Source organism: Dacryopinax primogenitus, assembly GCF_000292625.1.
Source record: "Dacryopinax primogenitus strain DJM-731 SS1 chromosome Unknown DACRYscaffold_9, whole genome shotgun sequence".
Lineage (NCBI taxonomy): Eukaryota > Fungi > Basidiomycota > Dacrymycetes > Dacrymycetales > Dacrymycetaceae > Dacryopinax > Dacryopinax primogenitus.
The window spans coordinates 649,491-664,296 of record NW_024467206.1 but is presented as its reverse complement, the minus strand read 5'-3'; the positions used below and the strand labels follow the sequence as shown (position 1 = coordinate 664,296).

General features: G+C 53.6%; 7 protein-coding genes across 7 annotated transcripts; 4 read left to right on the top strand and 3 right to left on the bottom strand.

The window, feature by feature from the left end:
• Window positions 1-331: 331 nt before the first annotated feature.
• On the top strand, window positions 332-947 carry DACRYDRAFT_107598 (uncharacterized protein; the record flags this gene model as incomplete). The annotated part of the gene is made up of 2 exons (XM_040768506.1): window positions 332-799; window positions 855-947. The coding sequence occupies 2 exons, from the start codon at window positions 332-334 to the stop codon at window positions 945-947; spliced, it is 561 nt and encodes a 186-aa protein (XP_040628760.1).
• Window positions 948-1,922: 975 nt separating this feature from the next.
• Window positions 1,923-2,459, bottom strand: DACRYDRAFT_22306 (uncharacterized protein). The gene is made up of 2 exons (XM_040772735.1): window positions 2,248-2,459; window positions 1,923-2,187 (listed from the first exon to the last, which is right to left on the bottom strand). Exons 1-2 carry the CDS (start codon window positions 2,282-2,284, stop codon window positions 1,991-1,993), a joined length of 234 nt encoding a protein of 77 aa, XP_040628759.1. The 5' UTR covers window positions 2,285-2,459; the 3' UTR covers window positions 1,923-1,990.
• Window positions 2,460-3,292: 833 nt separating this feature from the next.
• On the top strand, window positions 3,293-4,686 carry DACRYDRAFT_116294 (uncharacterized protein; the record flags this gene model as incomplete). The annotated part of the gene is made up of 1 exon (XM_040770173.1): window positions 3,293-4,686. The coding sequence occupies exon 1, from the start codon at window positions 3,355-3,357 to the stop codon at window positions 4,684-4,686; it is 1,332 nt and encodes a 443-aa protein (XP_040628758.1). The 5' UTR covers window positions 3,293-3,354.
• A 662-nt stretch (window positions 4,687-5,348) lies between these two features.
• Window positions 5,349-6,904, top strand: DACRYDRAFT_52142 (kinase-like protein; the record flags this gene model as incomplete). The annotated part of the gene is made up of 5 exons (XM_040775083.1): window positions 5,349-5,621; window positions 5,678-5,854; window positions 5,910-5,978; window positions 6,030-6,254; window positions 6,302-6,904. The coding sequence occupies 5 exons, from the start codon at window positions 5,349-5,351 to the stop codon at window positions 6,902-6,904; spliced, it is 1,347 nt and encodes a 448-aa protein (XP_040628757.1).
• A 1,361-nt stretch (window positions 6,905-8,265) lies between these two features.
• On the bottom strand, window positions 8,266-9,175 carry DACRYDRAFT_94852 (DnaJ-domain-containing protein; the record flags this gene model as incomplete). Its single annotated transcript, XM_040777249.1, has 3 exons — window positions 8,266-8,398; window positions 8,470-9,060; window positions 9,113-9,175. The coding sequence occupies 3 exons, from the start codon at window positions 9,173-9,175 to the stop codon at window positions 8,351-8,353; spliced, it is 702 nt and encodes a 233-aa protein (XP_040628756.1). The 3' UTR covers window positions 8,266-8,350.
• A 267-nt stretch (window positions 9,176-9,442) lies between these two features.
• On the top strand, window positions 9,443-10,473 carry DACRYDRAFT_40236 (uncharacterized protein; the record flags this gene model as incomplete). The annotated part of the gene is made up of 2 exons (XM_040774475.1): window positions 9,443-9,867; window positions 9,915-10,473. Coding segments are annotated over 2 exons (984 nt in total), but the record flags the coding sequence as incomplete, so codon positions are not given.
• A 2,241-nt stretch (window positions 10,474-12,714) lies between these two features.
• DACRYDRAFT_88928 (general substrate transporter) lies at window positions 12,715-14,694 on the bottom strand (the record flags this gene model as incomplete). The annotated part of the gene is made up of 8 exons (XM_040776882.1): window positions 12,715-12,746; window positions 12,800-13,166; window positions 13,216-13,875; window positions 13,928-14,034; window positions 14,090-14,174; window positions 14,227-14,310; window positions 14,367-14,431; window positions 14,565-14,694. 8 exons carry the CDS (start codon window positions 14,692-14,694, stop codon window positions 12,715-12,717), a joined length of 1,530 nt encoding a protein of 509 aa, XP_040628754.1.
• Between the last annotated feature and the right edge of the window lie 112 nt (window positions 14,695-14,806).

Here is a 14,806-nt window from a genome sequence, read left to right as displayed (position 1 = left end):
GTACTCGTTCGACGCAGTGGAACTCACTTGATCTTATATTCACATGACTGAGCTGGCCGCGATCTTGCCCTGATTATCTCTGATGATGAAACACTGCTGAGCATGAATGCTGTGGCCACCATAATGCCTCGTGTTCTTTCTCCAGGCCCCGTCAATCCGTCAGGCTATGCATTTGTGTGGGGCTGGATAGGGGCTAGCGTATATAGGTCGACGCGGTTTGTGGTTTGAGGCCAATCTTACTGTTTACTCTCTTTGTCTTGCGACCACAAACCTAGCTTGTATCGACACTTCTTATGCAGACATCTCTATCCTCTGCTACTCTGCATATGCCATGCCGCTCCTTCAAGAGACTAAATCGACACCTTCGCCGCCGCTATACCAATCAGCGTTCCCCACCCCGAAGAGCGAAATGCCGCTGAAACGCGTCCGGCTGCAGCGGCCCCACGAACTTCTTCCTAAACGTACGAGTGGCAAGTCTCCTCGCTCGTTGAAAAGCCCATCCAAGCACAAGAACTATTCAGAGCGTCAAACTTCATCTTCCAAGAAACGCTTGCCATCTAGGCTAGGTGGACCTAGCGTACCCGCCCCTCCCTACCCGACGGACACGTCCCAAATGCCGCGTACCGCCGCCGATCCTCTTTCACCGTCATGCTGGAGATACTCGGCCAGTCCATTCCACGAACTGCTACGAGAAGAATACACGAGATTTTGGCTGCCGTGGAGAATGTGGGCGGAGGACAGCCCAACTCTTCTAACGTCTCATCATTCAATGTTCCTTGCGGAACGTGTCAGAGCCTCAGTAAGCTTACAATACATGACCAAATCAACTAGGGTACTGATTTCGCGGCTGATAGGACTGGGTGGAACAGATGTTTGAATCCTGGTTCTTGGCTGGCTATGGTTACCGCAAGACGCATTCTGAATATCTCGGCATGGACTCTGATTAACTATATGATGACCTTACGATTATCCGGGCTTATGCATCTCATCCTATGCCGATTCTATTGTTCTCTGATGTGTTCACACGTGGTCTGCCTCTCCTTGTTCTACCACAAGTTCCCTACTGTAATACACAGCCGCTGGTCTCTTCTCCGCTGTGCGCTCTCAGTGTTTCAGGACGATGTTAATTTGTTGCGACCCAGCGATTTTCGACCTGTTAACAATTCATTTCATTTTAACAATACTGTAATTCTCGTACACGTACGATGCCTGAACTGCTTTCTCGCGTATGTCAATAATGCCTCTTCATCGCAACCTGTGAATCGAGCTCTTCATCCGTGATGTCAATGTAGAATTTCGCGCCTCCTGTCTGGATCTATTGCTGGTTGCTCGGGGAGCTTTTTCAGACATGGGGAGCTAGACGGGGCCGACCGATCGCTTATGGATTATGGTGCCGATGACAAACTCTCACGACGTCCTCACTCGTCTCGTGTATGTTCTACAGTCCCTCTGAGGCCTGATCACTGGTATCAGATACTGAATATCATCTGACAATAACCACACCGCCGCATGTCCTTGGAAGAAAACGGTCCAAAAATCAGATGAAGCGCTCAAAAATGGGCGTGGTAGGCCACAACACCGCAAATGGCAAGGTAAAACCTATCATCTTGCTAAAGGGAACGACGGGACTTTTCTTTCGCTTCTTCATGTCATACTTTCTGGTTTTCTCTTCGGAAGTGTTTCTGGAGCGTCGAACCCGATGATCGAATGGTGGAATATGGACAACGCGATCCTTGTATGTGATGCAGCTCGATACAATGGCTAATGCCGTCTTTTATGTCATTGACACATATCAAACTTGCAAGTTCGCGTTTTCTGTTCATACAAGGCATTGCGTGCTGCGGTATGGCAACCGCTCACTTGGAGGGGAGTAACAAAAGGAGGAAGAAAAACAAGACGGTGCGTGAAGTGAGGGGAAAGTAGAAACTGTACCTCCACCAGTCAGTGAACGATAGCTCCATATGCGGAAAGATAATTTTGTGAGTCGCAGCTACGCGCATAGAAACAACTTTGGAGGGGCGTTGTGGATATGCAGTACATCAGCAATAGAGGCAGAACAACCGGCCACTGGGCACATCTTGTCCCAGTGCCCTCCTGCGGGAAGAGGTACCAACCCTGATCGCCAATCACGATCTGGATCAGACGCATTGACGCTGACTGCTTCTCTAATCCCACCTGTTTGAGGACCTACGGGCAGAAGATATGTGAATACGAAGATATTATGAGGTGTGGAATCATGGACCGAACCAAGACAAAACGACATGCGCGTATATCGTTGTAGCATGTTGGAACCTTCCACATCCTCCTAGAATCTCAAAACCGCCAGGTGAAGACCGGCTGCAAGCTCGAGTACAGCTTGATCAGATGTCATCAAGTCTGCGGGGACATCGGAGTTCCAAGCTTTCGAGATGCTGATCGGGGATACCCTTATGATGGCGTGGACATGAGATGATGTCCTTGGCGGCACAAAACACACAGACGATTCACGACCGGTACTTCGAGCAGTGATGCGCCAATGCATTTCGATGCTCCTGAGAGACAGGCTGCAACCTGACTGGTGTCTCTCAGCCTTCCTGGGAAGCGCAGTGCCAAGCAATGACGTGTTTCCAAGGAAGGTGACACGTGCTGAGTCTTTCACGGAAGGTCTTAAACAGTAATCACAGAGCGTGTGCGGCGCAGCCTATCAGTAGTACATGATTCCCTCGAAGATAAGATCCGCAGCAAGTGACCGTCCAAGTCGAGTGCGTGTGAAACTCATTGATCCGGGGGAGATTGACAGTCAAGAAAACATAGCATATATAGCGGTCTCCTGGCAATGTACAGCTGACTTGCTGTACAGAATCATAATCATGATGGTGGGTGGAAGGATCATCATCATCATAGGACATCATCGCCCATGAGCAAATGTCGTAACAAGATGACAAAGTGGGACTCTGTGTGTGGCGCTGCCCTAGTGCTTCCGGATGTTCGGCACGCCTCGCACCTTACAATTGTCGTTCATTCTCTCTCAATTGCTCATGACCTACCATTTGTATCGTATCAATAAAGCAATTTCTATAATTTTGCTGGAAATCTGTGTTCCAGAACTCTGCCACAATGAGGATAAAGCGGCGTAGCGCCGGAGTCAATGGTCCGCACTGCATCTTCGGGTGCTCGCGGCACAGCGGAGAGCGGCTAACAACTGGGCTGTGGGAACTGAGTCGGCCCCGACACGTCGGCTCGTAAAAGGCACGGCAACGCCAGCGCTCACTGACATGTTACAACTTACACTAATTCAACTTTACAGGTATCTGCTAAATACCCCACGACTTATCGGTCCGCCGGCACAACAACCACACCCTCCATCCACGCAGCATGCCGATGGGAGAAACAAACCCAGATTTCCAAAAACATATGCGAAGGCGCGACCAACGGATCACCGAACAACCATCGGACGACCAGGAGAGCAATTTCGATTACCCACCACGACTGCAGGTGATAGGCTCTTCTAGTGGGCTCGATCGGCGGTATGGCTCGTTCTCGAGAGCAGAGGAGGTGGTGCGGGCTTGGAGGGAGAGGAACGCTAAACTGACGGACGAGTCCAGTGCGAGTGCGAGCAGTGATAACGACGGTTCTCCGTCGTCTTCCGGGCAGAGAGAGCGTAGGCACAAGCACAAGCACAAGCACCGGGCAAAAAACAGTCACGATGGGGCTACCCGCTCTCACCGGTTCGACCACTCGAGCAGAGATCACGACGAACTCCATCAATCTCACCACTCTGTACGGAATGCGACGCGAGAACTAGTACGGTCGACAGTGACGAGCGACGACCCGGACCGGTCTGTACTTGTTCGGCAGATGCTGGATGGGTGCAGGGAGAGCTGTAGGCAGGCTGGAGTATCCTTTGAGGACATCCTTGGTGAGGACATGGAGGGACTTGAAGTACCTCCTCTGGTATATGAGATCTTCACAGGGTGGGAGGATGCGGGATTGCTCCAGTTTCTGCTCGACAACACCCCTGCTCGACATGTGGAGATGTTCGTCCGGCGCGGCTGTATGATGCGCGGGGACAATACCATGTTCCAGGTATTACGGTCCGCACTGTCCGCCAGCGAGAAGGTCGACATCGTCCGTTACAGCTTGACGATGAAGGAAGATGCAGGCCAATTCCAAGTAGAAGGGTCGATTGAATGCATGCCCGAGCTGCTCGCTCGTGTTTGCACCCCCGTCAGCGACCGGAAACGCCCACTCCCCTCCCCGGTGGAATGGATCGCCGCTGGTCGTATGTGGAGCATAGAGCCCACAGCCCAAAATACCCTCATCCTCCGATTGCTTGCTGGGGAGCCCCTGAAGGTGGTTGACGCCGATCTCACCATCGTCGCCCGGGACGCTGCATCATCCTCTGGAAGGAAGAACAGCATGGCCGTATCGATGATGAAGGACAAGAGCATGCCTGTCAACCTCGTCCCCCTCTCGCAGTCTGGAGTCAACACCATCTTATTCATCCCCTTCAGCCCGATGCAAGAGCGCCTCACCCTCCCCGCATGCCTTTCCGCCGACGGAGCGCTTCACTTCCATCTCTCGTTGAGCTTTCTCAACCCGTCCAAGTCGCGTGACTCGAGCGAAACGGAAGACTGGGAAAAGATTGCCCGAGAGCAGGACTGGGTGTTGGCCAGATGGTCAGGCAGGGGTGGTGAGGCACATTGAGGTATGAGAATGGATCCACTCTGTAACATCTTGTACTTGTGTCTACGGCACCCTGACCGTACCCTTTTGTATTGCTCCCTACAACTGGTATATTCTGTCACTAATCTCTTGTTCTTTGTCTGTTGCTTGTATACTCATCCCGCATGCTAACACCCAGCACCTGTTGGCGGTGGACCACCGACTGAACAACTTGAAGCCTGCAGCGCGACAGCCCTCACCAGCGCTGCCACAGCCGCCCTAAAGTGGATGTGTGACTTCTGGAAAGACTTGGACGCACTGCATCCTCGACGGATTTCCTTTCTAGAGTTCTTGTAACCACATTACGCATTTCATTTGGAATATTCCCGGACGGGTCTAGCCTCGTTATGTCCATATCCCGACACCAGCGCTTGTGTTGCTTACCAATTACTCGTACAGGCGATGCCCTGCCCCTCACCATGTTGAACTTCATCGCCCCCTCCATAACAGCGCCTCCATATCAATATCCACACTCTCAGAGTGCGTCTACCTCGGACACCACTATATCAACCATTAACTCATACGCATTGAATTGTCTTGGCGGTCACCCCGCATCCCTTTTGACAGAGTCCCCCAAGCTTACGGCATCCCTTGCTGCTCGATACATTCCAATGCCCGTGGCCGTCGCGCTGACAGACGTCTCAATGGAGAAGCAGGGTACGTACGAGACATCCATTTTGCACGTGAACGACGATCTCAATATTACATGCGCATATCCACCAGACCTCCGCGTTGCAGGCGTCCTTAAGCTCTTCGAGTCCATTTCTGTGAGCGTGATTGAATGCACACGCATAGGAAATTTCCCCATCGATGGAGGAGGTTATGCGGACGTCTGGAGGGGGAAGCGGTCTTCAGATGGGATGGAAGTTGCATTGAAAGGCTTGAGAATCAATCATGAGGATCAGGTTCTCATCAAGGTGCGCAACATCGAGCAGCAAATTACGGTGATCTGTCCGTTGACACATATCCTCAGCTCTTGATCCGGGAGATCTCCATCTGGTCCACACTCGACCATCCCAATGTTCTCCCTTTCCTCGGTCTCAGTATTCAACCGGGATGGCGGATACCTTGCCTCGTCTCTCCATGGTTGACGCATGGGAATGTCATGAAGTACCTGGAGTTGCATGACGACGCTGATCGAGCGGAATTGGTGTGTCCCGTCCCTTCGCGTTCTTCGAATGATCACTGACCTTGTCGTATCGCAGATTGACGGGGTGGCCGATGGCCTCAAATATCTCCATGAGAAGGGTGTGGTACACGGTGACGTGAAAGGGGTGCGTTCCATTTGCCTAAGAACTATCCCCGTCCTCACAAGCTTGAACTAGGCCAACATACTCGTCGCTAGTGATGGACATCCTGTACTGGCCGACTTTGGCCTCTCCGTCATGGAAGAACAGAACAGCCAAGGGCAGACCACAACCCAGACGTTTGCAGGATCCATGAGGTGGATGGCACCGGAGCGATTGGCACCTGATCAGTTTGGGATGGGAGCACGCACGTCTCGGACATTCGCCAGTGACATCTATTCTTTTGGCATGACGATCTATGAGGTACGTCTGTCGATGAAACTCAACTGTACTGCGGCTCAAAGGTACAGATCTATTCTGGCAATCTCCCTTTCCACGAACTGGGCAACATGGAAGCATCGATTGCGGTAGTCAATGGACGGCGACCGGTGCATCCCGGTGACGTGGCTATTCAAAGGGGTCTGACACCAAACCTGTGGATCTTCATCACCCGTTGTTGGGAGCAGAAGCCAGATGCTCGGCCGGAACTGTCTGAACTAGCGCAGGATCTTGATGGATCTGTGGACACTGCAGAGATAACCCACGCGTTGGCTGCGACCAGCGTTGCTGCCACTCCTCCGCCTGCATATTCTGCCTTTCCTGGTACTTCACCCCCGGAGCATACATTTGAAGTATACCGGTGCGTGCATGGCCATGTACACATCAGCTCATGTCTGATGTCCTGTAGACCGTGCCCCTTCTGTGATCCAGACAACGAGTTTGGATATGTCTGCGAACACCGTATACCTTGGCTAGAGGATGCACACGAGACTTCACGAAAAGAGTATGCTATAGGCAACATACCTATTGGACATTCGGAATGCGTGACCTGCAGCAGGCTCGCGCCCATCCGCAAAGGCGTCAAACGCGATCGTTGTGCGTACCTCTGCGAAGTCACCCGGCACCCCCCTTGATGCGTTTCTGACTAGGTGCCGTCTGCACGGGTATCTTCTGTGACAACATCTATGGATCATGCCCAGGCCCCCGTTCGGCAATCTTCGATCGCGGACCTTTGCGCCGTCTTGAGGGTACGTCGTTTACCATTCAACAACCAGATGAGCGCTAACACTTTCCAGACTGGTTCCCTGACGAGCCAGCCGCGGAGATGTTCGACCTCTTTACCCAATTCCTCTTCTTCGGCAACCGATTCGAGCAGCAAAAGTTCCGAAGCTACCTCTTCGACTCAGGCTACACATTCTCAGAACTCCTCAAGTCGGTCCTAGATCTGTTCGGGGGAAATGGCCTTCCACGAGCGAGCTGGCAGGGGCCTGCTTTGGGAGGGGATCCAGAGGCGTTCCAGCTAACAGACTGGACGTGTCATCGGTGTGCGATAGATTTGCTCGAAGCGAATCTGTTCGAATGGTACCTACATCAGAGAGAAACAGGCGTAGCGTTGAGTAAGCTGTCCTGCCACAAAGTGCTGGGCACTATATGCTCACTAGCGAGTAGGACCGAGTTCCCTTAAACCGAGACCAGATTGCCCCAAAGGCACAAGCTGCCAAGCCGCGATGGTGGACTACAAGCACGCCAGGGAGCAGAATCACATCTGCCTTCCAACCGTCTCCCAGCCCCTGCAAGCGCCATCCCCTTCCCCAGGCTCATCACGCCCCGCAGAAGGCCCCCGCATCCTCCTCACCGGCAGGGACAGCGTGACCAAGTTCCGCACCGCTTTCCTGCCAGACCAAGTCCATTTCCGGGACAGGGACGGCCAGCCCAGTTTCATCGTTACCATCTACGGACCTGAGCGGTCTATCCCCGGACGGGCGACACTCTGGGAATGGGAGTTTAAGAATGTGAGAGGGAACAGCGAGCCGTTTTTCCAGGTCTACTTTACGGAGAACGAGAGGGAACGAGTGTGGTTCGCCCAGTTCGGCCTGCTGAACCTGACGGAAAATATGGAATGGGTGCGTGCTGAGGGGGGCAGGGTACCGGAGGGGAAAAACCCGGTCTTGGGGGGGAAGAAGGAAGAAGGGACGATGATGTGGCATGCGGCTGTTTGGTGGCAGACGAGCAGGCTGCCGGGGAAGTTTGACCCGGGGCTGGGGAGGGCGTGTATTGGGTATGGGACGAGGGAGATTAGGGTTAGGGAGGGGTTTGATGTGCTTTGTTGGAAGTAGCTATGGGGGGAGGACGAAATCAAATGTGTGAAAGGAGTAAACTGGGGATTAGCAGCTTTCGACTGGCTCTGGTGTTGGATTGGCTGTGTGAAGGGCCAGGCAGAGATATGCGCCATACGCGCCACGTTGTCGACGATCGATTACCTCACACCAGATGTATCTACTTTACAAAGGTATCATCGTACAAGTTCAAAATATTCGTACAGTACATCTCAGCACCGAGGAAGCTGCCCAAGCCACCGATCACTGTAACGTCGATCCCAAGATCTTCATCGCAAGCACTTTCAGTATCTACAACATCAATCAGTATTGTATCCCGGCCATGCCGTTCAACACGGTCGAACCGCAGTCTAAGGACTCACCTCAGCCTTCCTCGCTCCCGGCAAAGCGACAAACACCTCTGCCACGCTCTTCCCCTTCGCGTCCCTAACCTTGCCCAGCCTGTTCCCCGCATACGCGCCCAGCATGAGCCCGGGAACGTTTCCGATGATATAGCCGAGTCCTGCGCCGGAGAGTGAGCCTAGCCAGGTCCAGTACGGGAGGTGGGGGGCGATCTCTGGAGTGAGGAGGTCGGCAAATACGTTGCTGAATGTGGTGTTAGGGTCGGGCTGGTGCGAGGACCAGGAGGAGGGGGGCGCTTCTGGCTCGGGGGAGGAGTCGTTTGTGGTGGTCGATTCGGGTGGAGGGGGGTGAGAGGCCCCGCTAGCGAACGCACTTGCGAATTGCTCAAAGAAGCTCGCACTCGCACTTGCGCCCTCTCCCCACCCGGCAGGAGCACGCGCATCAAGCAGTGCATCATAGTCCCTCCTCCTCCCAGGGTCGGAGAGGACGTAGTACGCGTCGGCTACAGCCTGGAATGCTTGAGTTGAGGAGGCCCTGTCTTGCGGAGAGGAGGAGGGGGGGAGCCGGTCTGGATGGGTGCGGAGTGACTCTTTTTTGTAGGCGGTGCGGATCTGGTTGGGGTTAGTGTAGGGTGGGAAGGGGAGTGGTAGGAGGGGGGCGTACTTGGTCTGTTGTTGCGCTGCGTTCTATGTGTAGTATATGATAGTAGTTTACGAATGCGGCCATTTTAGCTTATGGAGTGAGAGGAGAGGAGTGAAGGAGAGAGAGATCGACGTGGCTTAATGGATTGGCCGTGTACGTCATCATGTCCTAGTTATTCACGTGATGTACAGCCACTAATGCCACGTGAGGCGGGAATGCGCTGAATTGCGGGCGCAGTTTCATTCACAGTCAACGAACACTAACTCTTCCCTCTTCATCCTCTCTCTCTCTCAAACCACCACCTCAACAATGGACGAAATACCCCCAACACCAGGACAGATTGCACTCACAATCCTCGTATTACTCCTCACTGTCTTCCTCTCTCTTCTCATAACTGTCCCTTTCTTATCCCTCGTCATCCGCTACCGCGCTCACTACTCCCCGCGCGCCCTCGGTCTTCCAGAGGACACCACCGCTCCCCTAACAGGCACGACGGGGCTGACAACCGGGCCAGAGATCCGCGGGCTTCTGCACCTCTTATCCCGCATCAGGGCACAGGAGGGTATCGCAGGATTGTACAAAGGCATCTGCCCAGTCCTCTTCGAGTCCCTCCTCGGAGGACTCACGGCTCTGATATACTTTGGCATCACTTCCCCCGGAATGGCAGTTGGTGCTGGGGGGAGCTATGCTGTTGCCCCTACGTTCGGATTGGCAGCTTTTGGGTGGGCAGTGTTTAGCCTTCTGCTCAATCTCCCCATGACCGTCATCCTCAACCGGTGCGTCTTTTCTTGTCCAGATGAACACCACTAACCCCACATGGCAGGTCCATCACCACGCCCTACCGACTTCCCTACTCCCCGCTGCGAGCGCTCCGCCTCCTCCTCTCGCCCACCGAATACCGCCAACCATGGAAGATCTACCTCCTCCCCGGTCTCCTCCCCACAAAACTGGTGCACATCGCCTACCTAACCCTCGTCCTCCCCGGTCTGCGCGCAATTCTCGTCCCTTCCTTCAGCCCCGAGAGCGAGTGGGGCGACACACTCGGTTTCTGGGGCGGCATGGGTTTGGGAACATACGTCGTCTTCCTCCTACTCAGCACAGCCCTGCTCTGCCCATTGGAGATAATCGCTCTCCGGCTCTCGCTCCAGCCACTCTCAGGCCCAAAAGTAGCCAACGCACCGCCCGTGCACCCCGCCGCTCCAGGCTTGGGCACCAACCTCCCGCCAAGTGAAGAGCCCCCGCTAGCAGGAACAGAGGAAGACGTCATCCTCCTCCGTTCTCCTGAGACGGGTGGAGAACCGTATGAGGGCATGAGGGACTGTTATAAGAAGATTAGGCAAGAAGAGGGTGGGAGGGTGCTGGCTAGGGCTTGGTGGTTGACGGCTTTGGCAACGATGGGCGCGGGGTTCTCGTAGACCATTGGCTGCCGGAAGCTTGCTCTGGTCAGCCGGGTTGGGAGGGATGTCCGTATGCTTGTGAGGAGAGGGGAGGAGGAAAAGGTAAGTCCCAATACCCCATCCTAGGATCTAGCACAAATCAGTCAGTCAGTCAGTCGCGTGTTATCTATACTCGTTTCTACATTCTCATGTCCCTGCTGCCGGACTCCCGAGCTCCTCGCGTTGTGCGGTGGGTCGTCTACTGTGGTCGTCAGGCAATCGTCCTCTGGCGCTCTGGTCCACCTGGTCCTCTGGGTTCGGCCAGGAGTGAGTCCGCCGTGTCCTGGATTGACGTTCTGGTGTGCTCGATGAAACGTCGGACGGCTCGCTGGGCAGCTGTTCTGGTGTTCTGGTGTTCTGGTGTTCTGGTGTTCTGGTGTTCTGGTGTTCTGGGTTCGCTGGTTTCCTGCTCAGTAACTGCTTCGGGAGTGTAATCCTCCATCCGCACAGGTATCCTTGTCTGCTCTCAGTCTTCCACCCTCTGGTCCAACGGGCACCTCTCCGCTGGACAGTGCAAGTTCATACTATCCAGAGCCGAAGCCTGAAGTCGTCGAACCATCGGCCACAAGAGCTAGAATACTATCACGTGGTGCTTGGTGCTTGACGTTGTTTGGCCTGCGCGGTGTCGTCCGCCCGCCCCGCCCTCTACGAACCCGGATGCGGCATGCTGGCTGCTGGCTGCTGGTTTCTAGTTTCTGTTGGGGAGGGGACCGAGCGTGCGCGGCGGTGTCATGTCATATCCTGCAACTCTTCTGAAATCTGGTTCTCGTATGTTAGTACCCCAGATAATTCAGCTTCTACCCATGCTCATCCGTCGACAACCCGCGTACGGTCACACTGTATTCCCTGTACGGCGTACAAGCTCCCTCGACGAACCGACGACCAAGAAGCTCTCAGTAGGAAAAGCTCGTCCACATCGGCCTACGGAGCGCCATCCAACCACTTATAAACCTGGCTCAAGATGGGTTGCTCATTCCCGGAAAGCAAGTTATGGGAACCTGGTTTCTCGTCTTGCAACAGTCTGCCCAGTTGGACATTGATGTTCTCAAGTTGAGGAGCTCCCTCTGCCAATCTGCGTTTGATGGGGAGGAAGTTCATTTCCTCCCACGTTTGATGAACGTTCTGCGCACCTAGTGAGTACGAAACCCCTCACCCACAGTGTACATCCTTGTTGACCGTCTGCAGCTGTCTCTCTGCATTCATTTCCCGTAGGTACATGACAGGCTGCCAAGGACCTTTCCGACGCATGATCTGGCGATTTTTCAGTCACGCAGACGAAATCCGACTTTTTCTCCGTTTCAACATTATACCCAACCTCGAACATCTCACGAAGCACGCCTTTCATCAGCGCTGCAACTGTCTCTCTGCATTCAGTTCCCACAGTCGGTAACCCATGACATGTTGCCAAGGAGCTATCCAATCCATGGACATCGATCGTGCATCTATCAATTCATGGGCAGCATCTTTCACGTTTTCTGCTCTCTTTCCCGGGTTTCAACATCCTAGCCAAGCCCACGGGATTCCCGGCTTCTGGCAGCCCCTGGTCGGGTATGCAATTTACCCAAGGGAACTCCCGGAAACTGGTGGAGCCCCACGGGCCTCCACGTTCCACCCGAAATCTGGCCAAGCCAGGCCAGAAGCGAGCCGACTGTCAGCTGCAGGCGGCTGGCTTCGGCACTTCTAGTCGAGCCTATCTTGAATTAGACTGGGAGAGAAGTGAGACTCGCGCCCTGAGTCCGTCCAAATGTTTATTCTGAGAAAGCCTGCTTGAACGGTTTGTCCGGTCCTACAGACTGACGACATGCTGTCGCCGGTCCGTCGATGCTCTACCGATCGTGTTGCACGTACGCCGAGGAAAGGTTCGGTAGTGGGAATGCCGATCTCCCGGAATTGGACAACTGCGATATGCCTCCAGTTTCGGTCAAAGCACAATCGGAATATCAGAATCTGGTCGTCTTGGCGCTCCCAAATTTACCAAGTGATAGCCACTTTCAAAGATGTGATAATAATATGCTTTACATTATCCTCGAGATACCCGGAGAAGTAGGGAGACTAGACGTTAACTAACATGGACAGAGATTCAGTACCTATGTATCTCTGCATCGTCGTATCCTACAGATGGTTCATTGGGGCGTTAATGAAAAATGGAATGACCCGTGATGACCCGTCAGCAGAAATCACTGCGATTTAGGGTTCGAGACCATCTCGATGTGTGCCGTCTCATACTTGAGGTCGCTCTCGGCATCAGGCGAGTTGCCGCCACGCTCCAGACCGAGGGCAGCGGCGTCGATGCCGTGGATCTTGTAGGTAGAGAACTTGCGAGCGGGGACCTTGTTGATGAAGAGCTCGTCGAGTTCTTCCAGGGAGAAGCCCTGGGTCTCGGGGAGGAAGAAGATGAGGAAGATAACTGAGAGGAGGTTGGACGGTCCCCAGATCCAGGCCACCTTTCCGCCTAGGTTGAGTGCGGTAGCGTTGATGAAGTAGGGCGTCGTGAAGGTGGTCAACCAGGCGAAGACGAAGCCAATGGCCATTCCGAAACCGAAAGTCATGGAACGCAGACGGTTGCTTGGGATTTCACCAGCAACGACCCATGCAAGTGGCCCGACGCTGATGGCGTAGGCCCACTCGTATATGCACACCTGTCATGTCCTTTCAGTAACCATGTATCTGGAACATTATAAGACTTACCATTGCGACCAATGCCTTTCCGGCGTCTGGCTGAGTGCGGATCGACAGAGTCGACAGGATAGCCACGATGAACATGGTGGCCGTTGTAACGCAGAAGCCGAAGATGAGAATCTTCTTACGACCAAGGACACGTGCAACGAACGGTGCCATGAGTGCACCAATAAGACCGCACATCTGTAGGATGATGGTATCCACGAACGCGTTAGACTGACCAGCGACTTGGAAGAACACCGTTCCGTAGCCGACAAGGAAGTTGATACCGCTGGAGGCGTGCAGCGTCGTAGCAGCGCAGCAAAGAATCGTGCGGCGCAGATCTGTGCCCCTGAAGATGTCGAAGAAGCTCGCGCCAGTCTCGGTCTCCTTTTCGATACGAATAGCCTCCTTGATAGACTCTAACTCGATATTAATCTGCTCAGAGGTCAAGGCATTTCCGCGCAGCCTTGTCAGCGCCTTGTGGGCATCTTCATCACGTCCCTGGGTGGCAAGCCATCGAGGGGACTCGGGCAGGTAGACCGAGTAGATAATCAGCCATACGGGAACAACGTAAAGGATGATCAGCTGGAACTGATACGAGTGTCTAGAGAGGTCGTTCTTGAAGGCGTTGTTGATAATAGAGCCAATCAGCCCACCGCCAGAGTTGAAGGCTTGGTAGGCAGCGACCTATCGTATCCAATCTGAGTATGTTCTGCATTGATTTGACATGGAAACTCACGAAAGCACCACGGAGATGGCTCGGGGAAGCTTCGGAGACGTATAGCACGACCAGGTTGACGTACATGCCGTTTGCAATACCAAGGAGCAACCTAGCGAAATAGATGGCTAGCGAAAGCATTATCAGTACTGAAAAGACACGTAAAATTAGGATGAGACTCACGGCCTTGAGTGGTCACGAGCTCCTGGATGGTGATGGCGATGATAGCGAGGACCGAAGCAACAATAAATCCCATTTTACGGCCCAGCTGAATGTAATGTTGAAACGATTCCTAACTTTCCAATATTTCTGGAACTTACGTATTTGGAGAAAGGACCCATGATGGCAGAGGCGATAATCAGACCCAGTTGAAGAAGGGAGGTAATCAGCTGCTGGAAGGTGGTCTGTCGCGCAGGCATGTCTGTTAGACCAGTAACAACACTCAAATGGACCACTCTACCTGGATCACGTAGCTGGTCCCGGTTGCGTTCGGGACACCGAATACCTTCAGGAAACCTTGCATCGCTTGCTGAGGACCCGTTAGAATCTGGCCCAGGCACCATACCACAGATCTGAAGAACTCACGAAGCCATTGATAATACCTAGAAAACATGGGGTTGAGCGGGGTTCAGGGATAACGCCCGAAAAGGGAACCTACCCGTATCGAAGCCATACTGGAAGGTCGCGATAGACACAAGCAAGCAGATGATGAAGCACTTGAGGTTCTCTAAGACGGTTCCTTGCGGAAGACCAGCGACGACAGTGTTGACAACGTATCCTCCAGCCATGGTGGTGCAAGGTGAGGGGAAGGGGTTGACAAGGAGGACTTATTCGGTCTGAGAACCAATGCGGGGTAGGTTTTATAGCAAATCGTTCTTTTCCTCACTCATAGACAAATAG

Excerpts from the sequence above, each read along its gene's own strand:
- DACRYDRAFT_22306 (XM_040772735.1), bottom strand. The coding sequence starts at position 2,284 with ATGCTACAACGATATACGCGCATGTCGTTTTGTCTTG. Across the intron at positions 2,188-2,247 it reads GCGCATGTCGTTTTGTCTTG|GTCCTCAAACAGGTGGGATT; the intron begins GTTCGGTCCATG and ends TTCTGCCCGTAG.